Raw genomic sequence first — 12948 nt, 5'->3', positions numbered from 1 at the left:
ACTCGCTCTTTATTAAGCTATGTTGTGATGTATATGTGGGAAGGCATGTGTTCTGATCCTTAGACATAAAATACGTGCCGGGACTACCGAAACGGTATTTTGTTTAATCACTGAAGTTATGACCGTGTCAATGATTGACTTAATGATTAATTAAAATATTGTTTGGACGGTTCTCCATAGTTTATCTTCTATCGACTATTGCTACTCAGAAACAGAAAGCTAAAATAAACAGTTCACTTCTGACAAACAAAAAGGTGACAAAAACTGTCATTATTATTAAAAGCCAACCGTTGATCTGAATGAGCTTTTGTAACTTCTAAGAGATAATATTTTGAGAAATATTACATATATTATATATTTTATTCGTATAAAAAACCAATTAAACACATTTTTTCTATAAATAATTTTTCAACAGCTTTTAAAAATAATTTTTTTAAAAACTTAGCCTAATAAAACATGCCCGAAGTAGAGAGCAGACGGTGGATAGCGGTCGGTTTCAATGTGCCGAGAAGATGGGCTACATAATACGTCTTCGAAGCATGAAAAACAGTTAGTTAACTGGGAGCCCGTGGCTTTGGGTGGAAGGCAGCGCCATTATCATCACCATCCCATCGTCCGAAAGCAATCGAACGGATGTCCAGTCGTAATCTGCCACCTGTTAACCCTTCAAGTCACAGCGCAACCGGGGCCCCACCTCCCGGTCTCTACTTCCCCATTCTTTCCAAACTGAAAAAAAAAACAAATCAAAAGGGTGGGGAAAAGAGAGAGGAGAACGCCCCCCCCCCCGCCTCCTCGATCCCGACGAGACTGACCACCGCGGCGATGGAATTCTCCAGCGGCGGCGGCGGCGGAGGCGGAGGCGCTACTCTGTCGGAGATGTACCAGAGCGCGCGGCGCCTGCTGCTCTCGGCGCGCGACGGCGTAGCCCGCGTCGAGCGTCTCGCCTCGGCGCCCACCTCGTCCTCCTACTCCTCCTCGGCGCCGCTCGTCGGGGGCGGCGCCGCGGGGGACCCGGCGGCCGCCGAGGAGGTGCGGCGGGAGGTGGCGCAGATCCAGACGCTGTGCGCTCAAATGGACCGGTTCTGGCGATCCATCCCCGCCAAGGGCCAGCGCGACCTCTGGAAGAGGTGAGGGTTCTCCTTAGATCCTCGACTACTTTAGCTGCTCGGTTGAATTGGTTGTGTAGAGCGTGAATTGATGAAGCCAGAGATCTGGCAGTTCTTGGGTTCACGGTGGGGGTGCAGATCACAGTTTATGGTATTACCTTTTCTTTTATTGTAATACTTGCCAGTTGAGTTGCTTGAGTGTGAACTTTTGTGTCAATGGTGAGGAGTGAGGAGATGATCTACGGTTGCTTAAGGTGTTTAATTAGCTATTTTGCTTAGCCATTATCATAACAGATTCGGCTAAGTCACGTAGGCGGATGCCTATTAGAACTGTGATTTCGACAATCGAATCGGCCTGTTGATTCCATTCGTAGTGTGTCTAGTTTTAGTGCCTGTCTTAATTACCTATCAAGATTAGCCATTATCAGTTTTTTGCCGTACTGTATTGTTGCTTGGTATGTTGGTTGTCTACTTGTTAAGGAAGAGAATGGTAAGGTTATCGACATAGAATGAACTGTTGCTGTTGGCAAAAAGTATCCAAATCTGGCTGTTGCTGCCAGCCTGCCACGGAGATTCAAAATGTTAGATTTGTAACAGGAAGTTCTATCTCCAGTATCATCGTTCTCAAGTTTGATATTGTGCTTCTAGATGCCTGCAACACTAACTAGAATTGATGGGCTACTCTCATAGAATCTACAATCGCATGCTATCTATTATTCATGGGTCAGGAATTTTAAATTGATTTGCTTTGTCAATACTGAGTGCTAGCAATTCGCATTGTCAAGTTCATTGTCAAATGTGAAACCAAAGGTGCAATGTTACTAATTAGGATGCCAGCATGAGAAACATGACCAAGTTGATCTGTTCTAACGTCTGTGCTACTAGAGCAAATAGAAGCATCTTCATAAAGTTTACTACTAGTCTATTGCATGTAGTACTTTAGCTCTGCAGTACAAAGCAGGCAATGTGCAAAATTTTGTCTTGTTACATTGATTATCTCAGGTTAATTAGTAAGCAAAATTTGCAATGGTTTTTAATTTCATAGCACATATTAGGAAATTTAGCTTAATTTTATAATAGCTGACATAGCTGACTATGCAAGCAGAGGATTCTATTCCTCATTTTATAATCATTATTTCTAATTAATTAGCAGTTCTCATTTTGCATATATGCACCTTCAGGGTGCAATACAAATGCTATAACTATGCACTGTACTGCAGATCCTTGAAGACTTCACCGTCATGTTTTTAACCATATAGTGCCACTTGACCTTGAATTCCTTGTGAGCGTGGTCTCTTTAACAATTTGTACGATCTTTTTGTAGTGCTTTACATGGATATGGTGCATACATTATCAACATTAGATCATAGGAATACACTCTTCATTTTTGACCATTTTCTGAAGCCTACCTTTTACCTTTTAAGCTAACAATTTGTGGTTGCAATAGCAGCAGTACTATCTGAATGAATCTGGTCCCCATGTTAATCCCTCTCAAACAGTCATCTCACCAGCTTAGTCAGAGGCTCTTGCCTTTTTCTATGAGTGGTACAACATGAAACTTTCAGGCCACAAGCGTCAACCTGATTAGATACACACTCGTCTTTGGTTGTTATGGAAGATATTAGACCATCCTTGTCTATCTTGCTGAATATGTATTCATTTGCCTTGTTTGACTAGTTTATCCTGTTGATCCATGTTTCCTTTCCTTTGTGAAGAAGTTTCATCTGTGTGTTGCATAGTTGTTAAGGCATCGGTGCAGCGTCGATATAGCGGCATGGCGGAAAATCTGCCGAAGCCATGGCTCCGGCGAGTATGGTGTCCGCCATATCGCCGTGGCGTCATCGTGGCGCGGATTTGGTGTCCTATGGCGACAAGGCGGTGTGTGGAAGGTGCAATACCACTTCGGTCGAGGGGATAAGGAAGGGAACCGAGTGTGTGGGTCACAGTACCTCATCAGTGTGCCGCAATACCCTAGCCCGAGTTGTGTCGTCTTTGCCACCGCCACCTTTTCCGTGACGTCCGCCTGTCTGTGCTCCTCACTGTTTGCCACCGAGATCCCCGCACTCCTTGCCGTCCCCCATCGCCCCCTGCCCCTGCGTTGTCCGCCCCGCTGTCCAGATCTCGCAGGAGGGAGCATGGGGCGGCTGCGGGATCTTATGCTATGGTGGCAAGAGAGCGCGGTGGTGGGAGAAGTGCTCTTGCTGCTGGAGAGCACAGGAGAGGCGATGGAGCACGCATCATGCTTGGCGGTGGCGGGTTTCGTGAGAGGTCGAGGGAGACGAGAGAAGCAGCGTTGCGTTGCTTGGCTGCTAGGGCTAGAGCCTTAGAGGAGACATGGGCTACGAGGGCTTCTATGGGCCAGCTTGGTGGGCTAGGCCAATTAACAAGTTCCTCCTTTTCTTTGCCTTTTCCCTTGTTGTCTGTTTATTATACCTATAAATATATTGGTGTATATCTGATTGACATAGTAAATATCTGATTTACACAGTAAGCTTGAGCTAAATCAGTCTTCAACCTTTTGCTGGATTTAACTGAGGGCATGTGTATGGCGTCGCCACACCGCGCGCCATAAGCATTGTAAAGATGTGAAGGTGGTGGGTCGCTGCGCCTCGCCACATTGCCGTAACAGCCATGGCGTGTTGTTTGTGTTCTGTAAACTGTTCTAAAATTGGTCTACTAGGCCACATACCGGGAAAGAGTGCCCCTGCCGGTTACGGTGTAATCAGATATGCATAGTCAGGCTTTTTAGGTCATGCAATCATTACTAGGTGGGTGACTGAACAATTATTACTTACTGCCTTTTAGAACATTGAATCTATACAAAACCGGTATGCTGGGGTTTGTACAACAATGCTGCATTGTTCTATAACACAGCTGCCCAAATTGTTCATACTACTGGTACATGAACTTTATCAAAAATAGCATTATTGTTAGGAAGATTGTCCTTGTCCCAGCAACATTCTAGTTGGAAAACTTTATTTGCAACGCTCCAACTAGTTTATAAGGTCCACCTTATTGAATTATGTTTTAGTTTGGTTTATTTACTTTTGAAACACTATGCTTAAATATTTAAGAGCAATGTGTCTTACTTGCATCATGCTTTGAGTTGTCTTTTGCAGAGCCTGACATTTGATGTGCTGGATATCAGAGAAATGCTCTAGGATATGCATTAGGTTGTGAGTTCATTTAGTCCTGCTGCATGTAGAAAGTTCAGAGTTTGTGAAGTTTGATAGGAGCTTCTTAGTAGTAGAAGTTTCAAGTTTATGACACATTTTTTTTTTGTGCTGTCTTGGCAGAAAAGTGGAGCAGCTGTCTGAAGAGGTTGATTCACTGAAGGAAACCCTTGACAGGCATTCCTTGCGTCAACAAAAGCGGATTCTGGAAGCAAAAGAAAGGGCGGAGCTATTTGAGAGAGCTGTAAGAAATCCTTTAAGCAAATCTAGATTCTTTTTTCCTTTTCTGTACGATAATTTCAATTGATTAAAGTATTGAAAATTGTTGTTGCAGAATGGTGAGTCCTCACATGTCCTTCGAATATTCGACGATGAAGCCCAGGCAATGCAATCAGCTCGTAGCTCCTCGCGCATGCTTGAAGAAGCTTATGAGACAGGTGTGGCTATCCTTCACAAGTATGCAGACCAGAGGGATCGACTTAAGGTAAAACATATTTCACTTTCACCATAAATCATCAGTTTTAACTGTGGACAGACTATTAATGAATGGCATGGGCCATCTTCATGGCTTTTGATGGTCTAACATCTGTCTCCTAATAGTTAGTCTAACTGCACTGCAGAGTGCTCAAAGGAAAGCTTTGGATATCCTGAACACTGTTGGTCTATCAAACTCTGTTTTGAAGCTTATTGAAAGGCGGCACCGTGTCGACAAGTGGATTGCGTATGCTGGTATGATCATCACCGTAGTGGTGATGATTGCGTTTTGGCGGTTGACACATTAGTGCTGCACTGTGTTTTGAGATATGGTATGTGCAAATCACGGGAATAGGTCAGATATTGAATTGTGAAAGTTTCGTGCTGATACTGGACCAGTTTAAGTTTGCTCTTGTAGTCCTTCTCTGTATGCACCATTCTGACCAGTTGATGGCCTCAAGTGTCAAAGTAGGTTCTTCCGCCAACATCTTTCGTGTTAGCTACTTTGCAAGTTCAATGCAAGCTTACATGTGGGTTAAATACTCATTCCTTATCCTGTATGCACAGAGCTGTGTAGTCTATTATATTACAATTCCTACACATACTTTGCTGTATGCCAAAAAAAAAAGGTGATGGTACTATTTCTGTACAAAATATTCGATTGCCTATTTCTGTACAAAATATTTGATTCGTAGCAAATAAAAGTGGAACTAGGATTTATCTGTGGAAGTTGTGCGGCAGTCTTTCAAAAATTACTGGTGTTACCCCGAGCATGCTCTCACCGCCCTTGCAAAATGTGTACATTTGGTACTACATCATGGTCGCTAGTATAGGAACAAAGTGCATAATCCTATGAAGCCTAATGATAAAAGAAAGGAAGTATTACTCCTGTGAAGCCTGAAGATTCTGATGCAACTATAACAATTTTCTCAAATTTCACAGCAATGGCCGGTAGATTTGATTTTTTGGGTCAAACATTGAATTTTCATACTGAGATTTATTTCCCACTTGAAAGTTGAGAATCTAATTATCAGAGTTGAGAATCTGGTTTGCTGGAAACTAAAGTTGTATTCTTTTGAGTTCGACCCAGGGGTGGATTGGCTACCACCGGCCGCACCCTGGTGTACCCCAGGTAGCACCAGGCTTTAATCTGTACGAGATTTATTATTATCCTGTGATAGTCTTGTTCATGAGCACCCATAATCCTGCATGTGCTACTAGTTCAAACCACATTTTGGAACTTTTATGACGAGGGATGAAGCCTTTTCCCGTTGAGTGTTGCGTTGCGTTGTGTTGGTAGTGGCAAGCGCTGGTGTGCTGACTAGCAAACGATGACTTTGTCGTGATATCGATGTACTCGCCGACAAGGCTTGGAGGCAAAAGCGGTGGATCCGGTTGCTTCTACAGCTAAAATATGCTTCGGCGGGTAGAAATAGCAAAAGAGAAGCACGGGCAGCTTCATCCCCACGAAGGATTTGCAGAGGTGAGTAAATATGCTCAGTATTATGATAGAGTTGAGGTTAAGGTTGATGAGCTTGAGGCTGTAGAAATTGAGGTTTTCTTTGAAGAAATCCAAGGCGTGGAGATGAAAGCCGCTATGGAAGAAGGCCTTTAACACCATAATCTCTTTAGTGTTTGGGGTTGAAAACTCTTCTTCCTCCGCTTCCCTCCAATGAATCAGATTTTTAGGGGCGATCAATTCTTTCTTCTCTAGCTTTAGCTTTTAGATGCAAGCATCCGAGGTCTCTGAGGTGACCCATGCGCTGCTAGAAGATGCCATTGGAGGTTTGGGGGCTGGAGGTTGAAGAAAAGATAAGGTTTTTGCTCCAAGGCGAAGGATTTGAGAATGTGTGGGTAGGAATAAAGATAACATCATAACCCTCTTCTATTTATAAGCCAGAGGGGTTTGGCAACTGCTTCGTAATGAACGTCGGCATTATCACTTCAATTAGTGGCGTCCCTGGCTGTTCAAATTCGAAACACCTTTTTCCAAATGTCGTTATTGCTTCAACTCCTAAAAAATCGTGTGTATTTAATGCGATATTCTCTGAGGACACAGAAAAAGAGAAGGTAACCATTTGCTTCTACGGTTGGATATAGTTCTCAATTAGGTAGGCCTCTACGAGTAGAATTCTATTTAGTTGAAGGTGGTTTTTTATCCAAAAAAGTTCTATTCAATCCAAGATGATTCCGAATTAGGAATAATTTTTTTTTGTCAAGAACCATTCTCGACTATGTGAGTTCTAATACGGTCGGATCTCCGACTATATCTAATCCAATTGCCCTCTTCTGAGCAGAGTTGGTGTGTTAGCTGATGATGATTTGATAATGCAATTGACTGGGATCCACCCTAATGTCTTGGAGAAATTGCTCCAATTTGGGCAATTAGTAAATAAGGGTTTACTAGAAATGCAATATATCCTAAGGACGATATTTCAATTTTACATATGTCCTTAATCCGATACGGTATGTTTCAAACCGTCATAAGGTAAATAAGACATGTGTAGATATTCCAGACAGTTGTTGAAATTAGTTATGCATATAACATTATTACCACAAGCGCACGGGTCATATGTAGCCTTTCACCTAGAGTATTCCAAGATTATCATATGCACAAGGATAAACAAGCAAACCAATCGAGCATTATACTTAATCTATTAAGTTAACCCTATCCACGAAGCATGATTGCATATGGGGAGCAATGAATGTAGAGCGAAAGCAGCAAAAGAAAGTAACAACCGAAATTACGAGTCTTAGCAAGATATGAATTAAGCATTATCTCGATAGCAGTACTTGTAGTTCTAGCCAAAAGATATTTTTGCCATTGCTAAGCTAAGCATCTTTAAATCTATTATCTTCCTTAATTATCACATACTAAGCCCACAAAGACTCCCCTAGTTCCCCATCACGTCGTAGGGTAATTCAATTCTCTCACTTTTTAGTAAATACAATCTAAGCAAGTAGACTCATAGCTAATAAGCATTAGACAGTTCATGGAAGTCTATAATGCTGGTAAAATTCCTACATCTAACAAAGATGTTACAACCAGGTTAAGTTTGGCGAAGTATCACACCCTAAAATCCTAATCTAGTCATTAAGCATGCATACGCATTATGACATCATGCCTCATATTATTTATTTTTGTTTTAAGTGTTCAAAAATATTTTGGAAAAATATTACGTTGTTAATCAATGCGAGTTTTCACCATATATATTATGAGTGGAAATTGTTAAAAAAATAATTAAGAAGACCCAAAATCATTTAGGAAAGAGAAGAAAAAGAAAACGAAGATACGAGGAAAAGAAAAAAGACTTTTAGCACTAGGCCCTACCTGTGGTCTGACCACTAGAACTCAGAGCTGTCACTTAAGACCCCATCGACCACCTCTCACTCCCTCACTCGTTCATTCTATCCCCACCCGAGAGAGAGAGAAGGGATCTCTCACCATTCTCCCATCTCGAGCTCAACGGAAGCTGAAGATTGAAGGAGGAGGCTGCTCATGAGTTCCCCACGTCGTCTCTGACCTCATTCCCAATCATCCCCCTCGCTGGAGCAAGCCCCAAGTCTTCTTCCACCTCTAGGCTGGTTGGAGCACCTCAGGGTCGATCTCCACATCAGCGCTTCTCCGAAGTCTGCCAACCCTCAAGAAAGCTTCCACACACCAAGGTGAAACTCTCCAACCACTTCCCTCTCATTTCCCTTAAGTTCCCCAACTCTCCATAGCCATAGGACTGAGCTCCACCTACGTTGATCCATGGGGTCAATCTTTTGGCCCCATGAATGTCGCTTAAATCACCTAAAATGTGTTAGTCTTGACCAAAGGCATCGCCAGAATCATCGTCGACGAGATCACCAAGTGCCACCGACCGAGCACAGCGGTCTGACCACGTCTCATAGTGGTCTGACCGCCATTTCAGGAGTTGGATCGCCTATTGGGTCGGTCTGACCGTCGGGTATCAAACTAACACATTTCCTAGGAGTCTGATCGCCTTTCTCCATAGTACAACCTACACTCCCAATGGTCTAACCATGCATATTGGCGGTCTGACCGCGGTCAACTCAGATAGACTTGTTTTAGTGGAGTTTACTATTTTGATGAAACTTGTAAAATTCATAATAAATTCTTTATAGCTCCAAAAATTATGAAATTAATTTTTTTGGTTTCATAATAATGTTCTCTACCTATTAAAAATATCCAAAACTATGAAATAGTTAATTAATTTTCTGAGATAAATTAATTATATTAAAGATACATTAATTCACTATTAATTCTTTACAAGTCCAAAATTGGGGAAACCAATTTTACTAGTCTTCTTATGATATGTGCTAAGTAGGAAAATGTTTTCGTAACATATCGCATTGCATCTTGTTTATGATCATGCATCATGAAGTTTACTTCATGGTATTTCATCATGTTATTGCGATGCATTTTTCTCTTTTAGTGATCAACAAATCGGAGAGTGATGGGTTTTCTTGAGAAGGTTTTATGGTTGATTTTCATTTGAAGCAGAGTACCAAGGTAAGCATATATCATATTTCTCCTATATTTTGGTGAATTATTGATTAATCTGTTAGATATTGCTATATGCCGTATATGCATGTTTAGCTAGTTGATGCCGGGAATCGGGTAGAACCTCTCTTGTTGCATTTATTCCTATCTTACTATTATTGATCCCAATCCTTGCAACATGGGGATAACCATATTAATGCCTAACTTAAAATTTATCCAAAATACTTAGCAATGAATATGTCACTGGTAGAAGTCGAGTGGTAGAATGTTCCATCGTTCGTGAGTTATAGGCTTAATTACTTCCACGATGATAATGATATTGGGATGAAAAGTTTGTGAGAATGAGACAAGATGTGGATGATGTTAGAGGTAGGTCGGGAGAGGAATCTGGATGCTATAGACCGCTTGCATTGTTTAACCACTGATTGTTGGTGCCGTTGGTTTAAGCACATTTCCGTACTACCATATATCAAATAGGTTAAGGATGATCCAAGTATCATAAGTCACCGCGCTCATTTGACTCATACGCCCGTGATGTGAGCGAGAGTGCTTGTAGAGGCACCTGAGATTGCTCCGGGGGTAGATCTAGGTGGCCTCTGCATACTCAGACATGGGAACAAAGGTTCGGTTGGGTACGTGAACGGTTGTCATGTGACTCATCACTTACAACTGTTGGGTTGTATTGAGGGTGATCTTGTGTAGGGTTGAAAACAAAGCGGATACAGATATTTTTAGATCGATTATGAATACATATTTGTTTTTGGGGATATGAAAATGGAAACGATTTTTGGGTCAGATATAAAAACAAAAATGAATATCAGGTCAGATTCAAAATGGATAAATCCGTTTTCACCTGGCCCATTGAGGAACAACGTACAAGCCCATCAGTCCACCACCACCACCCACAGCCCACCACGGCCCATACAACCCTAACTACTTAGACCTTAACCCTAACCTTATCTAGGCCCATGCAACACAATTTCTATATGTACATTGTTACTTTTTGCTGTTTTTATATGCATAATTTAAGGGGTCTTTATCATTTGACAAATATCCATATCCGTATTTGTATTCAATTCATATTCGCACTGTATGTGTTTCTGATACTATCTGTATTTGGGATTCCTATATTCATTTCTGTTTCTGGTTAAAAATACGGATACAGAACAACAATTATTCGTCCGTATCCGATTTGTTTTCACCCCTAGTCATGTGTGTAGGTAAAGATGTACTCTCCTGCAGGGTGTAAGATCAATTTAAATTATCGCACTATTGGTCATGAGCGCGCTTATGTCTATCCACATCAGTCGTAGAGTTCTGATGGTGGTCGTATGTGGTGTGTTGGGAAGTAGTAGTGAAGGCTTATGTCGAGTATGTTTATATGTCAGTTATGGTCTTGTTCTTATGGTTAGGCTAGGATAGTCCAAGAATTAGGATATGTAGGTCTTACATATTTAAGTTGTAAGTTCAATTGATTTTCGCATAATTCAATTTAACCTTGTGACATATTCCTTGCTAATTCATTCAAATGAATTATCCTTGGAGTTAGGGATATATATACCCATATGTGTAAGTCTTACGAGTACATTCGTACTCACCGTGCTTTGTTGATTGTTTTGCAGGTGAAGTTAGCTGCCGACTACTTGTACCCCACCGAGAGCAATGTGGTGATGAGTAGTCACTATAATACTACTAACCCCGGTCGATTGCCTTGTGGGCAAATGGCGCCACCGGTCTTCATTTCTGTATATGTTTATTCCGCTGCGAGTTGTGTATATTTTTGCTAGATAATACCTTGCTATTTGTTTAATTTATCAACCTGTAATCATTTGAACACTTGTTTAATCATGACATTGTGATGTACATGTTAGTAGAGATATGTGTGGATAATAGTTATTCTGAGAATGATCAAAACACACATATAGGGACTACCTGAATTGGGTTCATTTTAATAATTTTGTGGCTACGATTATTGTGATGAGATGCGGGTTAACACATGGCATGTTGAGAGATGGACGTGTGCTACCTCTCATTTTCCTAAATGATCGTCCAATTTAATTAATTCGAATATAATTTGGATGGGTCCTCACACAAAGGCTAGCAACATACCCCTTAGATCATACCTTACTATCATGTAGGTCAACTAATAGATCTAATCGCCATGATTACATCTACTAGCTCATCATCTAGATGCATTTAAATGAAAGAGTAAGCATGATCATAATAATAAGTACCAAGAGAGATACAAGATCGCTAACATACTTTACAAAGGCAAATCAATCTTCACAAGGTAAATTATACAAGCACTATCATAGACATACCTAACGGTGATCGTATCTAGCTCTTGAAATTTGGTCTAATTAGAACCATAACTAATTAGAGTGTTCAAAATTCAAGGGATACTCTAATTAGAGTGCTAATTAGCTAGACTAAATAGCCAACTAACATAAACTATGCAACTAGACTACATAGCTCAAGATGAAGGCAAGATTCCACCATTTGTAGCTCTCAACTCAAAATTATGAGTTGGTGTACAATTGAGGGCACCCCTGGGTTCTATTTCATAGTCTAGAGGTGCCTTGGGTGTGCTCCATCATCTTATAAACGAGATCTATCAAAGGAAGAAAAGTACAACTTGTTTTCCAAGTCTCCAAGTTGGTTAGGATTTTTCTTTTTCGTAGATCTCCCTTCAAAGGATGATATCTCCCACGTCCGAATTCTAAATTCTATGAATTTAGACTCTAAATTGTAGTCCTCGGAAAGATATACTTCTTTGGTATTATCAAGTTTTCTTAGAAACACCATCTTTGATCCCCAAAACGTGCAACAAGATAATCTGTTATGTTTCAGACTCTTCTACTCAACATTCATTTCGAGCGCAATATCTCCTAACTCCAGAGTCCAAAATATATCATATATGCAAATCAAAGCTCTCGACAAGATCTATAACTTCGGTATTATCAAGTTTTCCATTTGAGGATGTCTTGAACTCCGAACCTGTGTTGGAAGGTGGTGTTGTCCTAGACTCCATGAATAATTTTAGTTTTAGGATGCTTTTGGATGGACTTTACAGAAGACTTGTGTGCCAAGTCATGGGCTTGGGCCTTGCTCCAAGAATCTTGTGGGCCGTTGTGAGATGATTTTACACTTGATGTGCCGTGGCCAACCCATCTTTGGATGGAGAACTGGACATCATATCAACAATTGTTGTATTTCACCATTTTGAGCTATTATTCGAGGAATTTCTACAAAACCAATTCAAAGGCAATATATCACAAAATCGTCAATATTAGTGATGATAATCTATAATCATAATGATAATTCCATCATATTTGAGAGAAGTTGACACTAAAATTGTACAATAACTAGCATCAACAATAGTTCATCGTGTTTCCTACGAAAACTACCTTTAGATTAGGAAAGAATCCTCGAGATATTTAGAAGTGATATAATTCGGAAAGATTATGCTCAAGACTCCAAGTATAGTACGTTTCCCTGAGCTGACTATATAAGGAGATAAGGGGATATATCAAAGGGGGATCCAAGTCAAAGAATACGTACAAGCAATACAAAACCAAACAAGTTGGATAGACGCATAAACAACCCATTGAGATCCAACAGTTTCAAGCCACGATTAGATTTATACGACTAGGGCTCTAGAACTTAAAATACGAGAGAACTCGCT

General features: G+C 40.9%; 1 protein-coding gene across 1 annotated transcript; it reads left to right on the top strand.

Annotated features, from left to right (window-relative positions):
• Positions 1-728: 728 nt before the first annotated feature.
• Positions 729-5482, top strand: LOC133915784 (membrin-11-like). The gene is made up of 4 exons (XM_062359086.1): positions 729-1127; positions 4403-4523; positions 4614-4763; positions 4900-5482. The coding sequence occupies exons 1-4, from the start codon at positions 823-825 to the stop codon at positions 5059-5061; spliced, it is 738 nt and encodes a 245-aa protein (XP_062215070.1). The 5' UTR covers positions 729-822; the 3' UTR covers positions 5062-5482.
• Positions 5483-12948: the final 7466 nt, after the last annotated feature.

This window comes from Phragmites australis, chromosome 4 (assembly GCF_958298935.1).
Source record: "Phragmites australis chromosome 4, lpPhrAust1.1, whole genome shotgun sequence".
Lineage (NCBI taxonomy): Eukaryota > Viridiplantae > Streptophyta > Magnoliopsida > Poales > Poaceae > Phragmites > Phragmites australis.
The sequence above is the reverse complement of the archived record's forward strand: the minus strand, read 5'-3'. Positions and strand labels throughout refer to the sequence as shown.

Bases quoted from the DNA above. Each gene is read 5' to 3' on its own strand.
- LOC133915784 (XM_062359086.1), top strand. From the start codon at position 823: ATGGAATTCTCCAGCGGCGGCGGCGGCGGAGGCGGAGGCGCTACTCTG. The intron at 1,128-4,402 runs GTGAGGGTTCTC...CTGTCTTGGCAG, and splicing joins CAGCGCGACCTCTGGAAGAG to AAAAGTGGAGCAGCTGTCTG. The intron at 4,764-4,899 runs GTAAAACATATT...ACTGCACTGCAG, and splicing joins ACCAGAGGGATCGACTTAAG to AGTGCTCAAAGGAAAGCTTT.